The sequence below is a fragment of the Physella acuta genome, unplaced genomic scaffold (assembly GCF_028476545.2).
Source record: "Physella acuta isolate Inbredline_101_S28 unplaced genomic scaffold, ASM2847654v3 ptg000890l, whole genome shotgun sequence".
NCBI lineage: Eukaryota > Metazoa > Mollusca > Gastropoda > Physidae > Physella > Physella acuta.
Window position 1 is genome coordinate 1,251,822 of NW_026732407.1, and position 27,823 is coordinate 1,279,644.

The following is a 27,823-nucleotide window of genomic DNA, read 5'->3' on the forward strand; positions in this document are numbered from 1 at the left end:
AGTCCTTAACGCAATGATGGGAGACCATCACCATCACCATCACCATCATAGTTTAATGCAAGACAGTGGTAAGATAATATTGTATATTTCTTCAGTGACTTAGCTGTTTTCAGACATACTTATCCACCGAGCAGCGATCCCGTTTACAAGGCGAACCTTTCATTTTCCGCCTTGTGGAGAGACCGATCGCTAGCACGCGCTTTAGAAGCCTGGCCTTATTTAATTTATTTGTCCTAAACGGCGGAGGACATGATTGCCTTTGGGCCTGATTAGGAGTTAACTGCTCCCAATATTAGCGCTGCCACTCTTCATTGGCTTCACGTGACGACCTATCTTTAAAAGTGTCAAGTCTTTGCTCTTTTAAACAAACATCGGCCTTTGTTCTAAAAACATCGGCCTGTATCCGAAACATTCGGACTTAGTTGTTTTTTGACATGGATCTGTAAAGATGAATAGCCCGACTGTGGTTAAGTTGACCGTATGCTGATTGTCACCCTGAAGCTTCAGCATTTCTGTATGCTGCTTTATACTATGTAAGCTGCGTCATACTCTACAAATCATTACATTTTCGGTTCGTGAATTTCTGGAAAAAAAATGGTCGCAAAATGATCTTTACCTTTCACTTTGGTCTAAAATATGACGTGCTTTTGTAGGCTCAACTTGTCCAGTTTTTTGCCTTGTCTCTGTTGTACGAATACATGTAGTTCACTGTTAGGATATTTTCAAAATATAAGCTGCAATCCAATTACAATTGTGATAGCTATGTACAATGAAGTTACTAATACTTCTAAAGCTTATCATAATTCAAATATTCACAATTCTTTATCAAAGCTCTACTTTTCAAAAGTCTGATTTCAAAGATTTAACATAACATGTCTGATGATATTCGAAGATACGGTACATGGTAACACCTACAATTGATCCGTTATTTGTTTAACAGTAATGGTTGATTGGCTATCGGCCTACCCGGAAATGGCTGATAAGCAATAAGAATACCTGTTATCATTAATTTGTTATTAGACTACCATTAAAGATTGATTATGTCTTTGGCTACCATAGGCCGTGTATAAAGATTGATTAGTTCTTTGGCTACCTGTGGCTGCTATATAGGTGATAAGATATTAACCTACCTGGTGCTACCTTGTGCTACCTATAGAAACTGACTAGTTATCTATCTTTAGTGGTAGAGTACATGACAGACTAGTGTTAGTTATAGTTATCTTCAAAGCCTTGCAATTGTCCTACTTTCTGGGAGCTAAAGTGCCTGATATTTCTATTACGGGTGAGAATTTAATTTTATTAAAATAATTAGATTAAGTTAACACTTATTCCATAATAATTTGATATGGATATCTACAATTTATAACTGCATTCGCAAAAAAACATAAAAAAATAAAATAATTGTTTTCTAGAAATCCCGATTCCACCCCTCCCTGATTAAATCACACAATGGCTCTGGTGGCATTGAATTGTTTTCACATACGGATTAGTCTTAATCCTGGATTAACCCTCCTACCTCACAAATCCTGGATTTGTCTTAACTAGCTCCTGTTCTCAGTGTTTCTGAAAACACTCTACAGAAAATATTCAAGGAAAATATTTTTTTATGTATCAAATACATATTAAGCTCCTTCTTAATGCATGTCTTTAGTTTCACGGGAAAACGTTTTACGTGAACTCAGTAAAATAATGACTTCCATCTGTAGCGACACGTTATTACCTCTTTGATATGTTATCTTAAAAGAAACCGTAATAAAAATAAAACAAAGTAATGTTTCAGTTACCTGATGGCGCGTACCATCAAAGTAAGTCTATCGTAAATTATATGCTTTGTCAAGTACCAATATTATTTCAGTCTTTAAAATATACGGAAAGAATGTTGTCGAATAAAAAAAAAATTAACGAAACCTCAATCCTATCTTTTTTAGTCCTACCCAAGTGTTTCAAAATGTTTGATCAAAAGAAAAGCTCAGGGCTTTAATTAAAATGTTCTTGTCGAACTTCTACTTAGACTTGTTCAAGAACTCAACAGATGAAATAAACCAAACATTCAGTGGAGCTCAACACCTCTCCAACTTTTTAAGTAAACGTAAAACTCGGTAGTGTTCAACATCGCTCCAACTTTTTAAGTAAACGTAAAATTCGGTAGTGTTCAACACCTCTCCAACTTTTTAAGTAAACGTAAAATTTTGTAGACCCAGTCTGGTTTTATCATCAACCCAAAGAATGACAACTTAAAAAACTGCCAAAACTATTGTAATACACACAAGCAAAATCCAGCAAAAGATAATTCTCAACAGACTAAAGCCGCAAGCTGAAAATATATTAGCTGAAGAAAAGGCAGACTTAGACAGGAATGCAGTACAACTAAGCAGATCTTCAATCGAAGGTAATTTGCAAAAAATATCTACAACACCAGCAACATCTTTACCACATTTTCCTAGACTTTAAGAAGCCATTTGACAGAGCATGGCATTATGCATTGTGGGTTATCATGCACAAATACAACATCAGCGAAAACCTCAGAATTATTTTTTAAACATTACGAGAGAGCAACCGGCGTAGTAGTTTTCACCACGACTATTAGCGAATGGTTTAGAACAACAATAGGCGCCCGGCAAGGCTGCTTGCTATCTAACATCCTTTTCAATAGCTGTCTAGACAGGGACATTACTGACGCGATGATAGACCAATCAGGCGGACCGATTATTACCAACCTACGCTTCGCTGACAACGCAGAACCCATACCAGACAGTGAATGCGAGTTGATAGAATTGATAGATCGATTAGACATCAACAACATACGGCATGGAAATCAATTGTGACGAGAAAATGATCATGACCAACAACCCAACTGGTACAGTAGTTGATATATGGGTAACTTGACAAATATTGGAGGAAGTTCATTCATTCTAGTACCATGGCGCTATACTATCTAAAGAGGGAACGAAGCAAGAAATGCTTGCAAGATATGCCCAAACAACCACAGCACGAAGCAAGAAATGCTTGCAAGATATGCCCAAATAACCATAGCGCGAAACAAGAAATACCTACAAGAAGTGCTACAACCACTACAGCACTCAGCAAACTAAGAAACATCTGGCACGACATCAACAATTCTATTACCACAAAAGTTCAGCTCACGCGGTCACTGGTCATGTCTGTCTTCCTCTATTAATGCCAGGCATGGACACTTCATACAGACCTACAGAGGAAAATCCACGCACTGGAAATATGATGTCAAAAATTGTCCTGGGCTGTTCAACATTTCTCCAACATTTAAAATTAACCTAACATTCAGTAGTGGCCCAACATTTCTCCAACATTTCCCCAACATCTCTCCAACATTTCTCCAACATTTCTCCAACATTTCTCCAACATTTCTCCAACATTTCTCCAACATTTCTCCAACATTTCTCCAACATTTCTCCAACATTTCTCCAACATTTCTCCAACATTTCCCCAACATCTCTCCAACATTTCTCCAACATTTCTCCAACATTTCTCCAACATTTCTCCAACATTTCTCCAACATTTCTCCAACATTTCTCCAACATTTCTCCAACATTTCTCCAACATTTCTCCAACATTTCTCCAACATTTCTCCAACATTTCTCCAACATTTCTCCAACATTTCTCCAACATTTCTCCAACATCTCTCCAACATTTCTCCAACATTTCTCCAACATTTCTCCAACATTTCTCCAACATTTCTCCAACATTTCTCCAACATTTCTCCAACATTTCTCCAACATTTCTCCAACATTTCTCCAACATTTCTCCAACATTTCTCCAACATTTCTCCAACATTTCTCCAACATTTCTCCAACATTTCTCCAACATTTCTCCAACATTTCTCCAACATGTCTCCAACATTTCTCCAACATTTCTCCAACATTTCTCCAACATTTCTCCAACATTTCTCCAACATTTCTCCAGCATTTCTCCAACATTTCTCCAACATTTCTCCAACATTTCTCCAACATTTCTCCAACATTTCTCCAACATTTCTCCAACATTTCTCCAACATTTCTCCAACATTCCTCCAACATGTCTCCAACATGTCTCCAACATGTCTCCAACATGTCTCCAACATTTCTCCAACATTTCTCCAACATTTCTCCAACATTTCTCCAACATTTCTCCAACATTTCTCCAACATTTCTCCAACATTTCTCCAACATTTCTCCAACATTTCTCCAACATCTCTCCAACATCTCTCCAACATTTCTCCAACATTTCTCCAACATTTCTCCAACATTTCTCCAACATTTCTCCAACATTTCTCCAACATTTCTCCAACATTTCTCCAACATTTCTCCAACATTTCTCCAACATTTCTCCAACATTTCTCCAACATTTCTCCAACATTTCTCCAACATTTCTCCAACATTTCTCCAACATTTCTCCAACATTTCTCCAACATTTCTCCAACATTTCTCCAACATTTCTCCAACATTTCTCCAACATTTCTCCAACATTTCTCCAACATTTCTCCAACATTTCTCCAACATTTCTCCAACATTTCTCCAACATTTCTCCAACATTTCTCCAACATTCCTCCAACATGTCTCCAACATGTCTCCAACATTTCTCCAACATGTCTCCAACATTTCTCCAACATTTCTCCAACATTTCTCCAACATTTCTCCAACATTTCTCCAACATTTCTCCAACATTTCTCCAACATTTCTCCAACATTTCTCCAACATTTCTCCAACATTTCTCCAACATTTCTCCAACATTTCTCCAACATTTCTCCAACATTCCTCCAACATGTCTCCAACATGTCTCCAACATTTCTCCAACATGTCTCCAACATTTCTCCAACATTTCTCCAACATTTCTCCAACATTCCTCCAACATGTCTCCAACATGTCTCCAACATTTCTCCAACATGTCTCCAACATTTCTCCAACATTTCTCCAACATTTCTCCAACATTTCTCCAACATTTCTCCAACAGTTCTCCAACATTCCTCCAACATTTTAAATAAACCTAACATTCAGTAGTGGCCCAACATTTCTGCAACATTTCTCTAACATTTTTCCAACATTTCTCCAACATTTCTCCAACATTTCTCCAACATTTCTCCAACATTTCTCCAACATTTCTCCAACATTTCTCCAACATTCCTCCAACATGTCGCCAACATGTCTCCAACATTTCTCCAACATGTCTCCAACATTTCTCCAACATTTCTCCAACATTTCTCCAACATTTCTCCAACATTTCTCCAACATTTCTCCAACCTTTCTCCAACATTTCTCCAACATTTCTCCAACATTTCTCCAACATTTCTCCAACATTTCTCCAACATTTCTCCAACATTTCTCCAACATTTCTCCAACATTCCTCCAACATGTCTCCAACATGTCTCCAACATTTCTCCAACATGTCTCCAACATTTCTCCAACATCTCTCCAACATTTCTCCAACATTTCTCCAACATTTCTCCAACATTTCTCCAACATTTCTCCAACATTTCTCCAACATTTCTCCAACATTTCTCCAACATTTCTCCAACATTTCTCCAACATTTCTCCAACATTTCTCCAACATTTCTCCAACATTCCTCCAACATTCCTCCAACATTCCTCCAACATGTCTCCAACATGTCTCCAACATTTCTCCAACATGTCTCCAACATTTCTCCAACATTCCTCCAACATTCCTCCAACATTTCTCCAACATGTCTCCAACATGTCTCCAACATGTCTCCAACATTTCTCCAACATGTCTCCAACATTTCTCCAACATTCCTCCAACATTCCTCCAACATTCCTCCAACATTTCTCCAACATTCCTCCAACATTCCTCGACCATTTCTCCAACATGTCTCCAACATGTCTCCAACATTTCTCCAACATTTCTCCAACATTTTTCCAACATTTCTCCAACATTTCTCCAACATGTCTCCAACATTTCTCCAACATTCCTCCAACATTCCTCCAACATTTCTCCAACATTTCTCCAACATTTCTCCAACATTCCTCCAACATGTCTTCAACATTTCTCCAACATGTCTCCAACATGTTTCCAACATGTCTCCAACATTTCTCCAACATGTCTCCAACATTTCTCCAACATTCCTCCAACATTCCTCCAACATTCCTCCAACATTTCTCCAACATTTCTCCAACATTTCTCCAACATCTCTCCAACATTTCTCCAACATTTCTCCAACATTTCTCCAACATCTCTCCAACATTTCTCCAACATTTCTCCAACATTTCTCCAACATCTCTCCAACATTTCTCCAACATTTCTCCAACATTTCTCCAACATTTCTCCAACATTTCTCCAACATTTTAAATAAACCTAACATATAGCGGTGGCCCAACATTTCTCCAACATTCCTCCAACATTTCTCCAACATTTCCCCAACGTTTCTCCAACATTTCCCCAACATCTGAACATCATACAGCCGTTTGTTCCCCATTAGAGAGTTCACAGAGGTCACCACTAAATTAATTTTGATTCGAGCTCGGCAGAAAGTTTAAAGTGAAAAAAAAAACCTAATAGCTTTAAAGACAACAAAAAGCCAGAATAATGAATGTCATTAACGACCCGAGCAGATAATGGATTTTTTTATGTGAAGCTTTGATTGATTGAGTTATGGTATTTTACAGCGCGAGTTTGATTGGCTGATAGCTTGTATATTGGGGTTTTCGGTTTGTTAATCTACCTTAGCAAATATTCTATTAATTTTGTGTCAAGGAATGTCTTTGAAATAGGAAAAGAAAATCACGAAAATAATTGTATTAGCATTGAACAGACTTGGTAAACTTGAACATTGGGGGCACTTTACTCGATTTCCAGATTCTCAAAAAATTTTAAGGATTTGATTGTTGTGTATCATACTCTCATAAACAGAATATTCTGAGAATTTTTCGCCTTAACGTGTTTGATTATAAAAAAAAATTAAGATTTCGTCTCACAATTTGCCCGACTACACTGTAAGCACCATCCCAACCCAATCTGTTGCATACGAACATTTGAAAAGCATTAGGGGAGCTAACTCCCGCTTTATTTTATTTCGAGGCAGAAAATTTAAAACCATAAAAATAAGAAGACTTTCCATCTGAAAGTTTTATTTTTAATTAGCTCTAGAGTTGGGAAATAATTTATGTGCGCTACATGCTCAATTTTTGTAAAAATATACTGTTTTGTAATATTTTATAATGTTTTAAATTATTTTTAACCCAATAGTTTAGAAACAATAGTTTAATATACATAATAGGAACTAATTGTAAGCGCAGGAAGGAACTCAGGCTAAACTACTGGGCCAAAGTAAAACATCAAAACCACCCAACCTCAGCGGCCTTCCTACCAGTGCTACCCAGGGCATGGGGAATCCCCATTGGGAAATTCAGCCCCCCCGCCAGCTGGAAAACACCGGGGGAACTGGAATCCTGCAACCAAACCTCAATCGCGGATCAAAACTTAGTCATCCACAAACCTATAGTCCCCCCCTGGGAACTGACATCCCCAGCATTACACACAGACCTGCACAATCAGATAAATAAAAAAGAGGACCCAGTAATGGCCCGTATTGAGGCTTCAAATGAAATAGAAAGGATAACAGCCAATAGCCTAACCATCTACACAGACGGATCAAAAATAAACGAGAAAGTGGGAGCAGGGTTCCACATCCCCCACCTCAACCACTCCAAAAGCTTTAGGCTGACAGACGGCGCCTCCATTTTCACTGCCGAACTAACGGCCATCCTTATGGCCCTCGAGTACACCCCAACAACCCCACACACCAGCATCAGCATCATATCTGACTCCCTGTCAGCATTACAGGCCATAAAAGGGGGAGAATGCTGCAGGGAAGACATTGTAGAAGAAATCCTTCACAAATGTTCCGAGTGGAAACAAAGGGGTCGCTCGGTGCAAATGATCTGGATTCCCTCCCATATCGGCATACAAGGTAACGAGAACGCCGACAAAGCTGCAAAAAAGGGAGTGGAATCCAGAGCTATTGTGAAAACGGGAATAGGCTATTCCGAAATGAAGGCTACTATAAAGAAACAAATAAAAGAAGAATGGATTCAAAAATGGAACGCAAGCGACAAGGGTAGGCACGCCCACAACATACTACGTCCACCCGACGGGAGACTGCAAGTTACAGAAGACCAACGGCCACCCATTAATAAAAAAATTACAAGGCTGCGTCTAGGTTCAGCCTCCTTCATTCACACAAAGAAATGGTGCCACACCTGCAATGAAATAAACACAATAGACCACTACCTAATACACTGTAAGGCATACAACAATCAAAGAAAAGAACTCATCAACTACTTCCAGACAAACAAAAACCCATTACTAACAACAGAAACATTACTGACTATGGACGCCCCATCCACTCTGCTTAGCCAGGTAAAAAAATATGTGCACAAAACCGAAGAATCAGTCTAATAAGCTGTAAAGAAAAAATAATATTCACCCAATAACAAAATACAAATCCCGCACAATAAAAAAACTACACCCAAAAATGAAAGGAAAACAAATGAAACCAAACTGTATATACACAAAAACCACGAACTAACCACCAAAAATAGTCTGCGATATAAACGTAAGTTTGAAAGCGGACTTTAAACCCCAAAACAACAACAACAAGGTGCGTTATTGTGTTCTAATTTACAGTGCAGTATTACAAAATTTATTTTACCAGACATCCTCCCCCATTTATTGCACCCCATCGGAGTTCAAGGTCATCCCCGCCTCAACTCAGATTAATAAAAACCTAATCAGCCGAAAATAACTTATTTTCAATTTTAAAAATCCCGTTTAATATATACACATTTTTGCTTTCATTTTCTGCTCAACATTATCGAGTGACACTGCGTGTATGAGTTCGATTCTTTTTAAAGTTAAACGAATATTTGGTAAAACCTTAGTTTAGCGTCGGTTATTATTCCGGAATCGTACAGCAGTAAAAAAAAACAGTAAAACAATGCTAAAGTCTGTCACACACTTCCGGAATTCACCGGAAGTACTGTAAACCATACTTTATTTGGCGTCATCTTTTATTTTTATACAGAATGTTTAAAATTTGGATAGATTTATTTTTGTAATCATTTTTACATTTTGTAATCATTTTTACTATTTTTGTAATCTAGATTTTTTTACTTGGCCTAGCAGCTAGATATCTAGCTAGATCTAGATCTAATTAATTAATGGTCGCAAATCCGCTGCAAGCCAAAAACATTATTAGGCCCAAAAATGATTACATTTGACTTCAGTATTTAGATCTATATTTATATTAATATATGTTTTATTTTTTGTATTTTTAGATCTACTAATTTAAATCTACTATTATATTTATTCTTGTTACCTTTTGTCGATTAAACTAAAAAAATTAAAACATTAATTTACTACAATCGACTTTCAATTTATTTTTATTTCTGGTCAAATAAACCATGGTTTACCGTAACTCTAGTTACCGAAACTCAACAAACATTACCCGATAATTTCCGACGCTAAATTAAGGTTTTACCGAATATTTTACCCCATAATCCACGCGAAAGTGTGCATTATCTGTCTTTGCGTATGTTAAGTAATAGGGTTCGTAAGTTGGTCATCATCTTCTCTTTTATAGCTGATTTTTTTTTTTTTTTGCATTGATTTCAGGATTGAAGAAAGCGGAAGACCTCAGCAGTCTCCTGCCCGGAAGTTTGACGTCACAGAGTCCTGTGACTTCCGGCGACTCGGACAAACTGATCAAACAGAAGCGGCACCGGACCCGCTTCACCCCCGGGCAGCTGAACGAGCTAGAGCGGAGCTTCACCAAGACGCACTACCCGGACATCTTCATGAGGGAGGAGCTGGCCCTGCGCATTGGTCTGACGGAGTCGCGAGTTCAGGTCTGTAGCTCGTGTGTAGCTCGTGTGTAGCTCGTGTGTAGCTATGTAATGTGTGTGTATGTAATGTCACACGCCTCGTGAAGCCTGCCTATGTGCAGCACACATACGCGTGGCCCTCTTAAATGTGGCCCGCCTGCTTGTGGCCCGCATACCTGTGGCCCGCATACCTGTGGCCCGCCTACGTGTAACCAGTCTATGTTTAGCGCTATGCGTGTAACGCTCTGTGTGTATCATTATCTGTGTAGCAGTATGTGTGTAGCACGATGTGTGTACACATTGAGTGAGAGCTGGATTTTTTTTTCTATCACATATTGAAATGTTCCGGCAAGCCCAACCTCAACCTACACCCAACAACACGGGAGTATTAAACTTATAGTTTTCTCAAAACTTGTGTAAACGTGAGATAAACCACTCCTCAGGTTAGCGCACACACTCACACCCAACACCCACCCCAACACCCCACCCCACCCCCCCCCCCCCACCCCCCATACTCAATGTACCCATTAGATCATCACAACTGCCGTGATATCGCTGTCCCGCTGAACTTAGATTTAAAAATCCCATTTTAGCGGATCACCAATATTATATTACAAACACATATCATATTTTTACTATTTTAGACCAACCCCCCCCCCCCCCCCAAACACACATAAACACATAAACACATAATTAGTTAAAACCTGTTGGTCACCTATATAGTAACTATATAGAGATGGAACATGAAACAACCAGTTCAGTCGACGCACTCATCCAGCCATTCAACTGACGGGTTTAGGTCAGGGGTCGGCAACCTGCGGCTCGCGAGCCGCATGCGGCTCTTTTGGTGTCCAGTTGCGGCTCTTCATCTCCATGCAAAAATATTAATAGTATTTTATTTTATTTCCAAAACTCATACAAATATTAGTCTGCGACACTCGGTAATAAACGATATAACAATATTTATAAACAAAAACATTCACTATTCTATTAGAATATTTAGTTACTCCTTATCTCAGTTTACTTCCTATTACATTGTCCATTCCGAATTGAAACATTCAACGTCATAGTGGATACCAAAAAGAAACTAAACCAACTAAGTATAAAAACTGAAAGGAAAATCTAGCCTATGTCTTGCTTGAAGAAGTGGTTTGTTTCGGAAAAAAAAATACTTTTTTTTTTGTTGAATACATGGTGAGCGGTAAATAACTTAATTACGAAAAATCCGAAAAAAAATATAGTTAGGAAACCAATGCTACTATACAAGCACTTCAGTATTATTATAAACAAAATGAAGGGTGTTTTCACTGAGAAATTTGAGCTATTCAAAACAAATGCAAGTACTCTGACTTACAAAGTAGATCCTCTCAACACAAATTCAAATGAGATTATCTCATATATTCAAAGCTATTTATTTTAAATTATATATATATAGTATGATATTTGTTTAGGATTATATATACAGTGGCGTAGCGAGGTGGGTGTCACCCGGTGCGGCACTTAATGGTGTCACCCCCCCCCCCCAGAGGCGTTGCGACCCTTCCCGGGGACAAACTTTCAAGTTTTCGATTTGCACCCCCCCCCCCCCTCAAACTTTCGATTTGCACCCCCCCCCCCCGTCAAGTTTTCGATTTGCACCCCCCCCCCCCTCAAACTTTCGATTTGCACCCCCCCTCAAGTTTTTCTCTATATATTTTGCTATTTTTTGCCTTGGTGTCACCCCCCCCCCCTAAATGGTGTCACCCGGTGCGGTCCGCACCCCCCGCCCCCCCCCCCCCTCGCTACGCCCCTGATATATATATATATATATATATATATATATATATATATATATATATATATATATATATATATATATATATATATATATATATATATATATATATATATATATATATATATATATATATATATATACTCTAAACACAGATACTATTGACATAAAAATGTTAGTGGCTCTTTAAAAACCGGATAATGTTGTAAATTGTAACTTTTGGCTCTTTCGTCTCAAAAGGTTGCCGACCCCTGGTTTAGGTAGATTAGAATCAAGATGGTCGCTTACATAACATTGCCACACATATTTTCTAACCTTGCCTTATCACATAAAATCACAAAACGTCACACACACACACACTCATCATAGTGTGTTCGACCCCAAAATGTGTTCAGGTTCTTGTAGGTGTGTTTAGTGTACCAGGTGTTGTAGGTGTGTTCAGTTTGCCAGGTGTTGTATGTGTGTTTAGTTTGCCAGGTGTTGTATGTGTGTTTAGTGTACCAGGTGTTGTAGGTGTGTTCAGTTTGCCAGGTGTTGTATGTGTGTTTAGTTTGCCAGGTGTTGTATGTGTGTTTAGTTTGCCAGGTGTTGTAGGTGTGTTCAGTTTGCCAGGTGTTGTAGGTGTGTTCAGTTTGCCAGGTGTTGTAGGTGTGTTCAGTTTGCCAGGTGTTGTAGGTGTGTTCAGTTTGCCAGGTGTTGTAGGTGTGTTCAGTTTGCCAGGTGTTGTAGGTGTGTTCAGGTTGACGGATATTTGAATACAAACAGCGGAGGCTGAACTCGCCAGCATCCATATTATGGCTGGCAGCAAGTGTGAACACACCTGAATATGGAAACTAATTAATTACTAACGTAGAAAATATTAAACCGTAGGAGCAGATGTAATTCTGGATGAGTAAATAAGGTTTAAATGATTAGCTAGTATTTTTTAACCAAACAATAAAATCAGACAAAAAACACACACGCCCCCCCCCCCCCCGTACCTTCCCCCCCCCCTTTTTTTTTTTCAGAGGCAGGTATTGTAGTTTGACACATTTTAGACATCTTAATATTTAAACAGGAAACAGGATCACCCGTCTGTAAACTAAACTTGGAATATTTTTGTTTTACTGTTCAACGTTTTCAAATTTACTTTTTAACTGCTTAAGAGTTGCTTCCCATTTTCAACGCAAAGTTCAATATGGCGGACGGTAAATTGGGGCACCGAAACATACGCTTTTCGATTGGCTGTTTGTTCTGTAAAAGATACCCAACACACACCATCTACCACACCATCCACCCACCAGCCCCCACACCAACCACTCGCTTGTCAACAAAGCAATTTCCGAATTAATCAATGCTAATTTCGCGGGTTAGCCGGAACCTGACCGACAAAACGAAGGGGGTCGATCACGTGACAGACCCCAGAGGACCCCCGGGCCAACCGACGGTGCCAACAAGCAGCGATCCTCCCCTCCCTCACGCAAAGTCTGGCACCTCATCCCCATCCTGACGAGACCGAGACCATCTCTAGCGGATTAGAGAAAGAGCGTGCGGCCCGCAGAAGTTAATACGTTCATTATGTAAAGGCGTAACTGTCCACTTCTGGGACCTCCCCATAGCGAGCCCGGGCCCATCTGCATGCAAATACCAGCACTAGAGTTGCGTGCAGCTAGACGTATGTACACCACAGGGGACGCAACCAAAACTTGGCTCAGTCTCGTCTTGCTTCTTTCCCTTTAAACCACCCCACCCCGCGTTATTATACTGTACTCAAAATACAAGGACCATAATAAGTCGATTGTTTAGAGATTAATTTCTAGAACAATATAAAAGACGGGTGGAGCTTAAGACACAGTTGAGTGTGTTTCATAAGGAAGTTTATTACTTCCGGTTCTTCCTGTGATGACGTATGCCGGGCGCCGGGGCGGTGGGGCGTGGCGGCACGTGCAGGCTGGGGCGGCACCACGGACCGTGGGTCTCAACAAGCTATCGAGTTCATTAAGCGCTCACCAACAATGGCTGCCACGTGACCTACTGTGGGTGTACGGGGCTCTTGACAAATCGCTTGATTACAGGCTCGCGCTCAATGATCCGGCGATTGCACGCGGCCTAATTAGTTGACGTCTACTTAATTAAGTGGGGCAGGTAGACAACAATAATGTCTAAACTTCCCAGCTAGGGATCGTGTTTGCTGCAACTAGATCAAAGCCATTTAGTCACAGTTAGTCACATTTAGTCAGTTTTACAACAAAATTGTATTTGACTCACGCCTGTGTCATTATTTGGGGTGTTGGAAGTGTTGGAGATACACTCCAGTAGCGAGAGGCGTGCAGGGGCGGCTCTAAATGTGGGTACAGTGGCGTAGACCTCTTCCTCTGGCACATAGGGGAATATGTTATTATATTAAACATTGTAACGTATGATTTGAAAACGTTTTTGTAGGTTGAAACGAGTTTTTTATTTATTGAAAAACAATTCACGTTTACAAATATGCGCGCAGTTGCGGTCTGAACTGTTAGGTCTGCTACGTCATGATGACGTCAACACAGAACGTTGACCTGTGGGTCACCTGATTGATTGGAGTAAAACTTACCGGTCAGATCTGCCACGTTCTGATGACGAAGACATTGACCTGTGGGTCATTCAAAAACCGTGTCAGCTTTGTCGGTCACGTATTGTGTTGTCATGAATCCAAAAAAAAAAAATATTAGTAACTTGATCTTTAAACCTTCAGACATATTTTTCAAACTCCCTGTGTCTTTTTTTATTTTCTTTGCCTTTATTTCAAGACGTCTTTGTTGGTGAAAAGTTGAAAGCAAGTTGTCAGGGGACGCGACTCTGGTTTCCTTTTAAACATCTTCATTAGAGTTACCCCCCGTGACTGTGAAAGCTTCCATGATGGGCGATTACCGCAGCCCTGATTCGCGTGATCTCTTGTCGCGAAACATCAATATTGGAGACTCGGGTTGCTCGCCCATTCACAACCCTTTTCTTTTCCTCGTTGTTCTACCCCAGGCTCCAAGATGAATGGAGTGTGTGGGGTGGGGGGGGGGGGTGCTTTAACCCACGCATGCGGCAATTATTTGACACATTTGAGGAGAACCACAAACATGATTGATATCCCTCCATGTTGACTTGAAATCGTCGCGGATTTTGCGGAGGGCTGAGCTCGGATTTGGTCCAAAGGTTTTGTGTGTTCCGTGAAATAAACATCGGTCCTATGATCTATTGGGATCGGCGTACAAAGTGTTAGTTTATGTTTGTAAACAAGATTCAAGGAATCTTTCTCGTGGTGAACAAACGTAAATGTGGATATAACAGAAAACGTTTGAAGTCGTAGATTGTTTTAACAAGATTTGGGGGTACGTTTGACCATTGGTCTCCCATAGTTATACGACGACAACACCTGCAAATGTTTCTTACAAATACTTGCTACCTGTATCTTACCTGCCAGTCTAGCACCTGCTACCTGTATCTTACCTGCCAGTCTAGCACCTGCTACCTGTATCTTACCTGTCGCAGTCACCACCTGTGACCTCTAGAAGTTAGTCAACTATCCGCCATTTTCGACGTGTCACGACTAAGAAGGTCATGACCTTTCCTGCTCACCTACACCCCCCTCCCGACTCTGCTAGTCACCCCTCCCCCCTCACTTTTTTACTGCATGTCTTTAAATCGTCTACTGGCCGCCAGTCCCCATTGAATGCTGGAACCATCAGTCCATCAGTGCTTGACCAGCACAATAGGCTGGCACCATAAAACTGCTGGGGACAGTGGTGCCAGACGACATCAACCTGTTTATCCTCTCCTGGCTTGGCCGTTTACCTGGCCAGACTCGTCTAGCGAGGAGAGGGGATCATGTGTTTCCATGGTAACCGAGGTACACAAACAACCAGCACATGCATGTGGTTAGTTTTATTTAAGCTGTGACGTACGACAATGTTGATGTACATTTGGTGTCCTAGATTTGTGTCGATACACATTTTCAGTCATACAATCGTGGCCATTATTTGCTGTCTTCAATTAATGACCAACAGTTGTTGTTGGAGATTCTTTTACGAAAATTTTACTACAGGATATATAGTAACATTTTTTATATTTTGTTATTTTTATTTGATGAATAAAAAGAAAGACTAAAACAACTGACTTAAATCTAAAACAAATTATTACCAGATTTCCAATATTTTATGCGGTCCATTTTTATGTTTCATACGAACAGTTAACTTATGTGAATATCTGTGTCGTTTTATTTTATTTTACCTCAGGTCTGATTTATGCCTTAAATGTACCGATATACTTCACAAAGTTTTGTACAGCGTCACAGTTTCATGTTAAAATAATCTAAAACAATTTTTAGTATCGTTTTTTTTTATCGTAACTCTGGATTTCAGTCTTCTTAGTTCACAAAACTTCACTCTATACATTTAATTAAAAAAACTTAAAAGAACTCTAAGGCAGATGGGGAATTGTAGCTTTTTGTTGTAAAATAATGTGTAGGCCTATAGGCCTACATTGTGAAAATGGACGGAATTTTGATGGTGGGGAGGGCTAGATTCTCAAACACCAAGTAGTGAGTATTTATTGAACTAGGGAACCAGGACCAGAGGAAATATAAATTTAAGCTCCTCTCTTTAACCTCACGTTGTCTTGAAGTCGTGGATTAATATAAACATGAGCTTCTAACACAGTCATAAATAACACTCAGTCAAAACCTTTTCACAATATACACAGGAACTTTCCTTCACAGTCATAAATAACACTCAGTCAAAACCTTTCACAATATACACAGGAACCTATCACATAGTCATAAATAACACTCAGTCAAAACCTTTTCACAATATACACAGGAACCTATCACATAGTCATAAATAACACTCAGTCAAAACCTTTTCACAATATACACAGGAACTTTCCATCACAGTCATAAATAACACTCAGTCAAAACCTTTCACAATATACACAGGAACCTATCACATAGTCATAAATAGCACTCAGTCAAAACCTTTTCACAATATAAACAGGAACTTATCACACAGTCATAAATAACATCAGTCAAAACCTTTTCACAATATACACATGAACTTCTAACACAGTCATAAATAACACTCAGTCAAAACCTTTTCACAATAGACCAAATAACTAGCTCACATGGGAGAAACTAAAGTCTTGACCAAGTCTTAGATAGATCGGGAATCGATGAGCCATTGATTGGATAGAGTAAATTAATCAATCAATCAAATAAACCAAATAAGTCGTAACGCCGTCGTGGTTTCAGTTTAATAATCGCCACCAAAATGGTAATGAATGGAGGAGTATTAATCAAAGATTTTAATCAAGCGAGGCGGGAACATAAATTGTATCAACCATTCTTCGGCCAGGAAATCAAACTGGGAGATTGCGGCACCGCGAGGGTTAATCGGCTGCACCGCGAGGGTTAATCTGCTGCACCGCGAGGGTTGATCGGCTGCACCGGGAGGGTTGATCTGTGACTTCCGGTTTTTCGCGGACCGCTTATTGCTAGAATGGTTAGCTATTGGTGGGGTGGTTATGTGGACAATGGTCAGTGGTTATTGCTAGACTGGTTAGTTATTGGTGGGATGGTTATGTGGAGGATGGTCAGTGGTTATTGCTAGACTGGTTAGTTATTGGTGGGGTGGTTATGTGGAGGATGGTCAGTGGTTATTTCGGACAGTAGAGTGTTTTACCAAAATTGAGAGGGAGGGGTCGATATTTTTATTTATTTTTAGTTTCAAACATAATTTCGCAGGCTTTCTTCATGTGAACAAAAAATGTTCAGTAATGAGAAACTGAAAAATGTTGAAACTAGACAAACTAACCCGCGGAATATGACAACAGGATGATGATGTATCAATATTCTGCATAGACTAGAGCTGATGTATAGAGCGATTGTGTAATGGATTATTAAATGGATTAAACAATGCATTATAGAATGTTTATAGAATAGATACTTGAGAATAGATAATAGAATGGATTATATCAACTTCCCTTGATATCAAAATCTCTTGATATCAACATCTCATGATATTAGCATTTCATAACGTCACTTCCTCATGATGTCAACATCTAGTGTTGTCTCTTTCGTAAGCTAACGCGGCTTCTCTTAGTCCAGTGGCCGGCAAACAGCTGATTCTCTTAGTCCAGTGGCCGGCAAACAGCTGATTCTCTTAGTCCAGTGGCCGGCAAACAGCTGATTCTCTTAGTCCAGTGGCCGGCAAACAGCTGATTCTCTTAGTCCAGTGGCCGGCAAATTGTCCAGTGTTGAGCTTGGTCAACTTTGATTACATGAATCAATTTTCATAAATTTACAAATGAGTCTTTTGGAAAAAGAGAAATAACGGCTAAAATATAGCTTCTAACATTACTTTTTTTAACTGCCATAGCGTGTCCCCCACACTTCCTAAATCCCTTCCCCTCCTCACACATTGTCACAAATATCCGACCCCTCCCCTCTATAGAATGTTGCGACTTTTATGGACGACCACCAAAATCTATTGTCCGTTTATTTTACCAATCACGGCCTATTCAGCGTATTACTCATTAGGTTTATCACAGTGGTAAACTATACAAACAGAATGGGCTGTATTCAACAGCTTGAAACAACCAATTCTTTCCGTGTGAACTCTCTATTGAACCCATTCTTGTCTTTACAATGTAGTTATTCATGCTCTCATTATAACCGCCGTTTAGCTCTGTAGCTTATTGTATTAGCTCAACAAAATGGTCCGTCTAGCAAGCAGCGCTATAGAAAAGTTTTTATTCTTGGGATATTATTTATCAGCCTCATCTAGCATGTCAATCAACGAGAGCCACGCCCCCACGTCAATGCGAGAGAAGCTGATTGGTCGGGCTGGCTGGATCAATATGTTTCATGATCAGCTCTTAGCGTGTGGTATTGATCTGCTGATCTGCCAATAGAAATCCATGAAATTATTCAGTTTGTCGAAATATCTAGACATTATTCCACCTGGGGTGAAAGTTGGGTCAAAGTTCAAAATTTTAAAATGGTTCAAGAAATGACATCACAATGCAACAATTTCCTGGCTACAAAAACTTTGTGGTGACTAAAAAATCATTTTAAATTGTTCAGACAATAAATTTTAGGTAAATATTTCAATTGTTGAGGTTTCCGAGACATTTCAAAAGTTGAAACTTTCGAGACAATTCAACGTTTAAGACATATGAGACAGCTTCTGACTTTGGGTATCAAACTATTTTTAATCATTTTATCGGTGCACTGGTATTTTTTTTTATTCTTAATATTTATATTTTGAATAAAAGATTTCAGAAACATTTATCTAATTGATATAGATCTAGTTTTTAAAAAAAAACTTTTAAAAATCTGGCCAATATGTCCAAGTTAAACAAACAAAGTTTGTACTTGGAGCTGCCAGATTTGTTGGTGAATGGAATACGGTGGGGGTACATGTCGGGTGTCTCATGCTTTTAAAGTGTTATAATAAGTTGATTATAAATAAAAAAATCTTCTGTTTGTAAATCTATAAATCTATAGCCAATAGTACGTTAAGAAATATATGGTTTATTTAATAGACATCTTTTCCTGACGTCAGTTTAATTTTACAACTCATCAGTGGCGTAGCGAGGTCGGGTGTCACCCGGTGCGGCACTTAATGGTGTCACCCCCCCCAGAGGCGTAGTGACCCTTCACAGGGACAAACTTTTAAATTTTCGATTTGCACCCCACCCTCAAACTTTTCTCTATATATTTTGCAATTTTTTTGCCTTAGTGTCACCCCCTAAATGGTGTCACCCGGTGCGGTCCGCAACCCCCCGGAATTTTGTAACAAGCTAACCTGTAGCATGAGCCAAACTAAACTAACCAGGTGTTATGTAGAGGGCGCTGGATGTACATTGGATGTGCATACAGCTAGACCAAAGTCGCAGACGTCTACACCCAAAAACACCCCGTGAAATTTTTATCTTTGTGGGGTGGGGGGGGGGGGGTTAGTCTAGGCCGTGTCTGATGGTACCTAGAGCGGTCTTGTAGAACATGTTCGTTTTTTACCAGGGTCGTACCGCAGGAGGATGTCTCGCTGTGACCATCTTTTATCTAGTGAAACATGTGGTGTCCCATCTATTGTGGCCAGCTCAAAGGTGTGAACATTTTTCGTTGGTTGTGACGTGTCAGCTTGTAAAAGTTGTAGTAGGCGTCGTCCTTCTTATAGGATGGGCGTCGGCAGGCAGTTTTATTAATTTTCTTTTCTTTATATAATTCTTTGTTGTTGTTTTTTTCTTGTTTTTTTTTTTTTGGGGGGGGGGGGGGGGTGTGGGTGTTGAAGGTAGTAAAGTCCCTCGCTGCTTTGATTGTTATTTTTAGTTCCCATACTTTTAAAAGCTGTTTATGAAGGTTATTTATATTAACTTTATTAAAAGTGTTAAAATTACAACGTACATATATTTAGAAATTTAATATTTCAAGAATGTATGTGATAAAATGGGCAAATGCAGAAGATATTAACATGACAGGTCTATTTCGAGATTATATTTCTGTTTACTTTTGACTATCCGACTTTGGTGGTAATATTTGGTAGTGTCAGATCTAGACCTAGATCTTTTAATATTATCTTTTGGTAATTTTGTATTCGTATCTTTAAAAGCGGTTTCATGCGTTTCTGTGCCAGAATTAAAAATCCCATTAACATCGACACATTTGCGCGCATTTTTGGTAATTCACAATTTTTAAAATCTTCGTAATGATGTAGCGACGACAAGCAAGACAATTGTTTTGGCTTTTCTTTAAAATATTGTTGAGTATTTTAAAATACTATAATATCCAAAATACTAGAAAATGTAGAAAAAGTGTTGTTTTTTTTAAAAAAGTACATAATCAAGTTTTTTATCACATAAATTTTAATAACATTAAAAACAAGTATGAAGATATTTAAACACTAATTGGAATGTCCAAACTGTTAGGTACAATTCACAAAAGTGTGTCATATCTATCCTTTATGCCTACCGGGGGCTTTTCATTTTGTTTACTAGAATTTCAGTGGTTTTTAAACCTTTTTGTCACAGCGTATTCTAACGACCAATAAAGCAGAGAAAGAAGAGTTTTTTTGTGATTTTGGGGAATAAAGGGTAGTGTGTCGGTACAATGCCATAACTCACCATAACTAAAGTCATAACATCAGAGCTGACGGGGACTTGATACGTGCTATAAACCGGGGACCAAACACAAGACTTTATACGAGTCTGTTTTATTTTAATGTCTGTGTGTTTAACTTTCTGACAACATACACTACCCAACCTGTTTAACTTTCTGACAACCTGCACTAGCCAACCTGTTTAACTTTCTGACAACCTGCACTAGCCAACCTGTTTAACTATCTGACAACCCGCACTACAACTAATGGTTGCTACTATCGCCAAACGCATGTTGACCGCCGCTATGCAGTTCGTCCATTAGTAAGTTGAAATAAAGGTGCCATATTGTTTGTGGTTGTGTCTGTAGAGTACTTCGCAAAATTTAATAACACAATTCAAACTTTATAAATAAATTGATATATGTATCAATATTGATAATATTTCCTATTCAATAGACACGTAAGCAAAGAGACTATACGGTTGACTTAAACTTAACACCCCTCTTACTAACCGTCGGGTTGTTTTTTTAATCACCAAAATGCATTATAATGCTAATTTTTATAATGCGAATACATGTCGAAGAAGGGTCTCGAACGACACTTGTCCGAATGCTGTTTCCTCGCATGTCGTTTTTCCGAATGGACACTTGCGACAAGCGCTCGAATGTTGGGAAAAAGTTCGACTCCCGCTGTAAACTTGAAGGCGCAGTGTAAATGGTGTCATGGTTTAGCTCTAGTCTAGTAGTATATGCTTACATGGTGCATGAAAAAATTCTTGTAAGGTGCCGACCAAAAAAAAAATACTGACAAATATGACTGTTTAAAATTTTTAGCGAAATAAGTTTCGAAAAAGCGCCCCTTTAGATCCGCTCCCCCTGCGTACCCTGCTGGGTCGGGTAACTGTAGTTAGCGGTGGAATTAATGATTTTATAATGGCGGTACGACTGATGGAAAAGTAGCCATTGTTGTGTCAGCAGACGACAGACAATAGAAGCCAAAGTGTCAATCGTTTGTACACACGTACCTGTCATCGACTACCTCCCCCCCCTCACACACACACGTTGCTCCCTCCCTTCCCCTCCCCCACAAACAGTCGTTACCTAACGACCATAACGGTCAAGTTACGGTCATGTGACTGGTAAGATTCCATCGTGGCCCGGAAAAGTAATTATTAATTTCTACCCTAGCGACGTCTGGCGGGCGGGTTCGTCCTATCAGCGTCTCGTTTACACGATGACGTATACGTCGTGCGCACGCAACAGCCGCGGACAACCGGAAACGTTTTCTCGCTCTGTTAAAAGGTTCGGGAAGGCATGCAGACGATCGCCTCTAATTCGAGTGATAGTGACGCAGTGATGAATAGGTAGCGCGCGCCCGGCACGTGACGTGGGGAAGGAGGCATGTTCGAATCCTTTGTCAAGGGTCAATTTGTTGACGATTTGTTAACAGCCTTCAAGTGTCGCCATCAAACGTCGTTGAAACAAGGATGATATTAAATCATGATGTATGCCTCGGATCCCGCGAGGAGAGCTAGGGGTCAATGATAGGGGTCAATTACTACTAATGGTTTAGTAATGCGAGCCGCAGGATTGCTCGGGTCAACACGGGCTCAAAAAGTAAACCAAGAGTGGGGATAACTCCTCTTGTTTACCGTGAGGATGGGCTGTCACTTCCGTCACGCTCTTAGATTAGGATATCAGGTGACCCACGTGATCGCCACGTGACTACCCACATCATAGACAAGCGCCCACGTGATCAGATGACTAACAACATAGCATGACGCATGGAATACATTATGTTATTTAATTAATCAAGGAAAAGTCAGGAAGATAGTACACGATAATAAACGTCACATAAATAGTAAGATGGAGAGTGGTGAAAAGACACCGTCGAAAGTGAATTCATAGTTCCATTTGGAAAGACTTTTTCCGACTTTTACAATGTTTCGATTTGTTTTTTTTTTCTAAGCAGCTAACATTGATAGCCCTAGAATACACCCAGCATGTTTTGATGCTAGGACTTTGTTGAGTCTATTTTTTTAAGCTGAGTTTTTTAATTGTGTTTGCAGCTAATTACAAAACAATGTCTGTCGATTTATTCTTTATTTTTTAACCAGAGTTTTAAAATTGTGTTTGCAATTATTAATAACAAAACAATGTCTGTTTCTATTTATTTTTGTTGTTTTTTAACCTGAGTTTTTAAAGTGTGTTAGCAACTAATAACAAAACAATGTCTGTTTCTATGTGTTTGCTGCTAATAACAAAACAATGTCTGTTTCTATGTGTTTGCAGCTAATAACAAAACAATGTCTGTTTCTATTTCAGGTTTGGTTCCAGAACCGCCGGGCCAAATGGAAGAAGCGAAAGAAGGCCACCAACGTGTTCCGTAGCCCCGGGGCCCTCCTCCCCTCCACCGGCCTTAACCCCTTCGGCAGCATGGGCGATGCGTTTTGTGGGTTCCCATCTTCAGATGGCCGGTGGCCGTCCATGGCCCAGATGAACACCAACATGAACCCGTTGGCCCTGTCGGCTGCCAGCCTGGGGCCTAGACAAAGCATCCAGACGAGCATGTCCATGAACTCTCTCGGCAACCATTCCAGCCCCATGAGCTTCGGCAACAGTCTGGGCATGGGCAACGGGAGTCCGCCGTCTGCCTACAGCACGGGCTACTCCATGGTGCCCCCGTCCTGCGGGTCTGGGGGAGGCGGGGGCGGGCTGTCCGGCAACTCCCCGTCCCCCACCCTGACGTCATCAGGCCTGCAGTGTGGACTGTCGGAGGTGGAGGAGTCGTGGCGTGGCTCCAGCATCGCGGCGCTGAGGAGAAAGGCCATGGAGCACACAGTCAACATCGGAGGGTACCGGTGAACGTCGGCCCTCGTCATGGGCAGCTCTTACAGCTGTAGACAATTGGACGGCTTTTGAGAGATGTCGACAAAATCATATATTTCCTGGGCTGTAGACAAAATCATACATTTCGTGAGATGTCGACACAATCATACATTTCGTGAGATGTAGACAAAATCATACTTTTCTCGAGAGCTGTCAACAAAATCATACCTTTCGTGAGATGTCGACAAAATCATACTTTTCCCGAGAGCTATAGACAAAATCATACATTTTGTGAGATGTTGAAAAATTCATACTTTTCTTGGGAGCTGTAGACAAAAGCATACATTTCTCGCGAGCTGTAGACAAAATAATACATTTCTCGAGAGCTGAAAATTTTGGAACATTTTTACTGGCGCTGGTATAACCTCCAGACTCAGTTGGTCAGCTGTGGCCAGCCCCCATAAGAATATGTGGTGTATATATGTAATATTTTATTTCTAGTCACTCATGGCTTCACTGGTTGGCTTAGCTTCAAATGGTTCATTTCTCCCCACCTCACGATTTTAGTTCAAAACATACTACACATGTACTTACTTACTTTATCCTCTTTACTCCTGTGGGACCACAGGGCCTCAACCATAACCTTCCATTTTGTCCTGTCTCTGACTGTTAATTTTGCAGCCTCCCAAGACAACCCTTCCATCTTCAGTCTAACTACACATATATTTCCTCTAGATACATAATAATATTTAGATTAAAAACAAAACTATTTTGGGGATCCAAACGGCGTATCTTGCAATGTGTGTTATGCTGTGCTGATGCATATGTAGACAGCGTGTCTTGTTATGTAGACAAAGATGTACATTGTGTGTCATTTGAATTCAAACACTAGGCCTAACCAGCAAGTAACCTTATAAACCTTCGAAATATTTGCGCACAGTGAAGTTTAGTACCTTGCCCATCAATATCTATGTAACGGTAATATATAGAGGAGTTTTCCTCTAGCTCAAGTTAGCCAACAGTTAACATTGAGCTCACGTGCTACTCAGAGTGTCGTAGCTACACGTGATCTACAAACAGAAGTGTCTTGAAATAAAATACCATGGGCTTCACCAGGTGTGCATGGCATCGGCCCCTATCCCCCCATCTCCTTTACACACACACACACACACACACACACACACACACTCACTCACACACACACACACTCACACACACACACACATACACACACATACAATTAAAGAATGAATCTGTATACTACTACTACTACCGTGTCTGCTAAGAAATATTTACAAGACTATTTAAAATATTTGTTCCAATAAATTGCACTTTCATCATAACATCATCAAAATATATAACCTAGTTACCTTAGTACCACTATATTTTTGCCATAGTTTGTAACACAATATTTTTGTCAATAGTTTGTAACACAATATGTTTGCCAATAGCGTGTAACACAATATTTTTGTCAATAGTTTGTAACACAATATTTTTTGCCAATAGTTTGTAACACGGTATTTTTGCCAATAGTTTGTAACACGGTATTTTTGCCAATAGCTTGTAACACAGTATTTTTGTCAGTAGCTTGTAACACAGTATTTTTGTCAGTTCGATCACAAACATATAACCAGCACTGATAGCGTATACAACCCTGCTAGTGTTGGGCTATTTACTTTGTACTTTAAAGCTGAACATTTTAAAATGCCTTGTACATTTATTTCATATCTTTGTATGTGTATATATTATGTTAGAAGTGACATAGATTATGAGTGAATGCAGTTAATTATTAACATATTAACAGTATGCTTTGATACGCTCCAGTGAGACCATTAAGATGTAAAATTGTGATTTGAATTGAAAATGTGTACCACTATAGAGACCTACGTGGTCTAATTATTATTTCCACTGTTGTAAACCGTGCGGCGTCAAAACGGCCAATGACAAAACGGCTCCGTCAATACGACCCCGACAAATCGGCCCCGACATAAGAGCCCCGTCAAATCAACCCCGTCAATAGGCCAGCGACATATGGACCCCGTCATATAGGCTGCCGACAAATAGGCTCCCGTCATATAGGCTCCCGATAAAAGAGCTCCAGTCAATAAGGCTCCCGACATATAGGCTCCCGTCATTTCGACAAAACGGCCCCCGCTATTACGACTCACGACTAATAGGCTCCCGTCATTTTGGCTCACGACAAATAGGCTCCTGTCAATTTGACTCCCAACAAAAGGACCACTGACAATACGGTTTCTGTAGAGACTAAGTCTCCCGGCAAAACAGTCTCATTGAATACGACACCTGCCACTGGGACCCCTTCATCAATATTCTTTAGAGTTAGCATATCCAACACTCTTATGTAATACAACGTATGCATCTCTGGTTCGGCAGGCCTTATTTTTATAATAGTTTATCTATTATAAGAAAAAGTATGTTTTAATTTAAGGGCAATCTATCTATGACTTCCATATATGAGTTGATTGAAGGGCGGTTCCAACTCAAGTGTGTGGGGAGAGGGGTCCACGCTATGCATCCCTACCTGCAGTATGCTTGTAGGTTATCAAAACAAAATGTCGTTATCCTGTAGACATCATTAATATCATACATTTACACTTCTGTGCTAGCTTTTAAGCAACATCTTTACTGTTGTAAATTAAACATTAATATAAGTCGGGGCCCTTTTGACGGGGCTATTTTGACAGGATCTTTTTGTCGGGGGTCGATTTTACGGGGTCATATTAACGGGGCCGTTTTGAAGGGGCCGATTTGTCCCGGGCCGTTTTGGAGGTGCACCGTTGTAGACGTTTGAGGAACTCTTCAGCTTTCAGTGGTGCAGTAGTCAACAAGCTACACACTGTGTAGGAGCCGCGTTGTAGTACGAATGTTGACTGGTTGTATCAATGTAACGTCTAAAGGCTAATTAAACAGTTTCTGAAACTTTTTTTCTTGCTGGTTTTTCTCACATTTGTTTTACGTTTTACCAGCCAGAGTCCACTAGAAACACAAAAAATAAAATGGTTGCTAAGTTTAGAACCGAGACACATTCAGAAAATTGCTGTCCAGAAAAAAAGTGCTGTCAAGCGAACAAAATGCTGTCCACAGGGAAACTGCCCTGAAAAGTAGTCGCGGCCAGTGGCGTAGCGAGGACGGGTGTCACCCGGTGCGGCACTTAATGGTGTCACCCCCCCCCCAGAGGCGTAGCGACCCTTCCCGCCGGGGACAAACTTTCAAATTTTCGATTTGCACCCCCCCCCCCCCTCAAACTTTCGATTTGTTCCCCCCCCCTCAAACTTTCGATTTGCACCCCCCCCCCCCGAAAATTTTTCTCTATATATTTTGCTATTTTTTGCATTGGTGTCACCCCCCTAAATGGTGTCACCCGGTGCGGTCCGCACCCCCCCCCTCGCTACGCCCCTGGTCGCGGCTCTAGATGAATCTAAACGTGGCCCACACGGATACTAAGTGCGGCCCACAGGAATCCTGAATGCGGCCCACGCGGATTCTGAGTACTGCCCACACAGATGAGCTACTTGAAAAAGTCTGACATTTGCAGAACAAAATATTAAACTAGACTTCAAGTATTCACCCCGTAATTCGCAAAATAAACCGTGGACAGTTCCCGTGAAAATATGTATTAAACTGTATCGAATTCCTAAAATAGAAGAGCGCTAAGTAAATATTTTCCCATTTGATGGTGTAATGTCGTACTCAGGCTGTGCTTGTGGGTGAAACAAGGTGTGTAGTACACATGACACACGATGTGTTATTTTAGGCACATGTAGCTGTGCTTGTGTGTGACACAGGGTGTGTAGTACATATGACACATGATGTGTTATTTTTTCGGCACATACAGAGGTTAGGTCACACTTTGCTCAGAACTATTAGCACAAGTTCAGACAGATAAAATCTAGTGTTAAAGCAGAATTTTTCAAAGTCAAATGTATAATAAATGGTCAAGTTTACAGCCATATGCCCCCTGAGGTACAAAAACATGAAGTAGTGAAACATGGGAGGAGGGTGATCCTTTATATGTTTAAAACAATTTTTAAAATGGAGCAACTGACTCCATTAAGTAGAGTGGATACACATGTGATATTTAAGTAGTGAAACATGAGAGGAGGGTGATCCTTCATATGTTTAAAACAATTTTAAAAAATGGAGCAACTGACTCCATAAAGTAGAGTGGATACACATGGAATATTTGCCTGGTTTAGCAGGTCATTGAGTGTGAACATAAACAATGAACTGCATTCAATATGAACAAGTCTA

At 40.0% G+C, this 27,823-nt stretch overlaps 1 protein-coding gene across 1 annotated transcript; it reads left to right on the plus strand.

Moving 5' to 3' along the window:
- Nucleotides 1–23,615, plus strand: LOC131952811 (homeobox protein orthopedia). The gene is made up of 3 exons (XM_059315669.1): nt 1–68; nt 9,640–9,872; nt 23,048–23,615. The coding sequence occupies exons 1-3, from the start codon at nt 14–16 to the stop codon at nt 23,585–23,587; spliced, it is 828 nt and encodes a 275-aa protein (XP_059171652.1). The 5' UTR covers nt 1–13; the 3' UTR covers nt 23,588–23,615.
- Nucleotides 23,616–27,823: the final 4,208 nt, after the last annotated feature.

What these genes read in the sequence shown, in the direction of transcription:
- LOC131952811 (XM_059315669.1), top strand. Translation starts at nt 14, where the DNA reads ATGATGGGAGACCATCACCATCACCATCACCATCATAGTTTAATGCAA. An exon ending in TAGTTTAATGCAAGACAGTG is followed by an intron (nt 69 to 9,639) that starts GTAAGATAATAT and finishes CATTGATTTCAG; the next exon opens with GATTGAAGAAAGCGGAAGAC. An exon ending in TGACGGAGTCGCGAGTTCAG is followed by an intron (nt 9,873 to 23,047) that starts GTCTGTAGCTCG and finishes TTTCTATTTCAG; the next exon opens with GTTTGGTTCCAGAACCGCCG.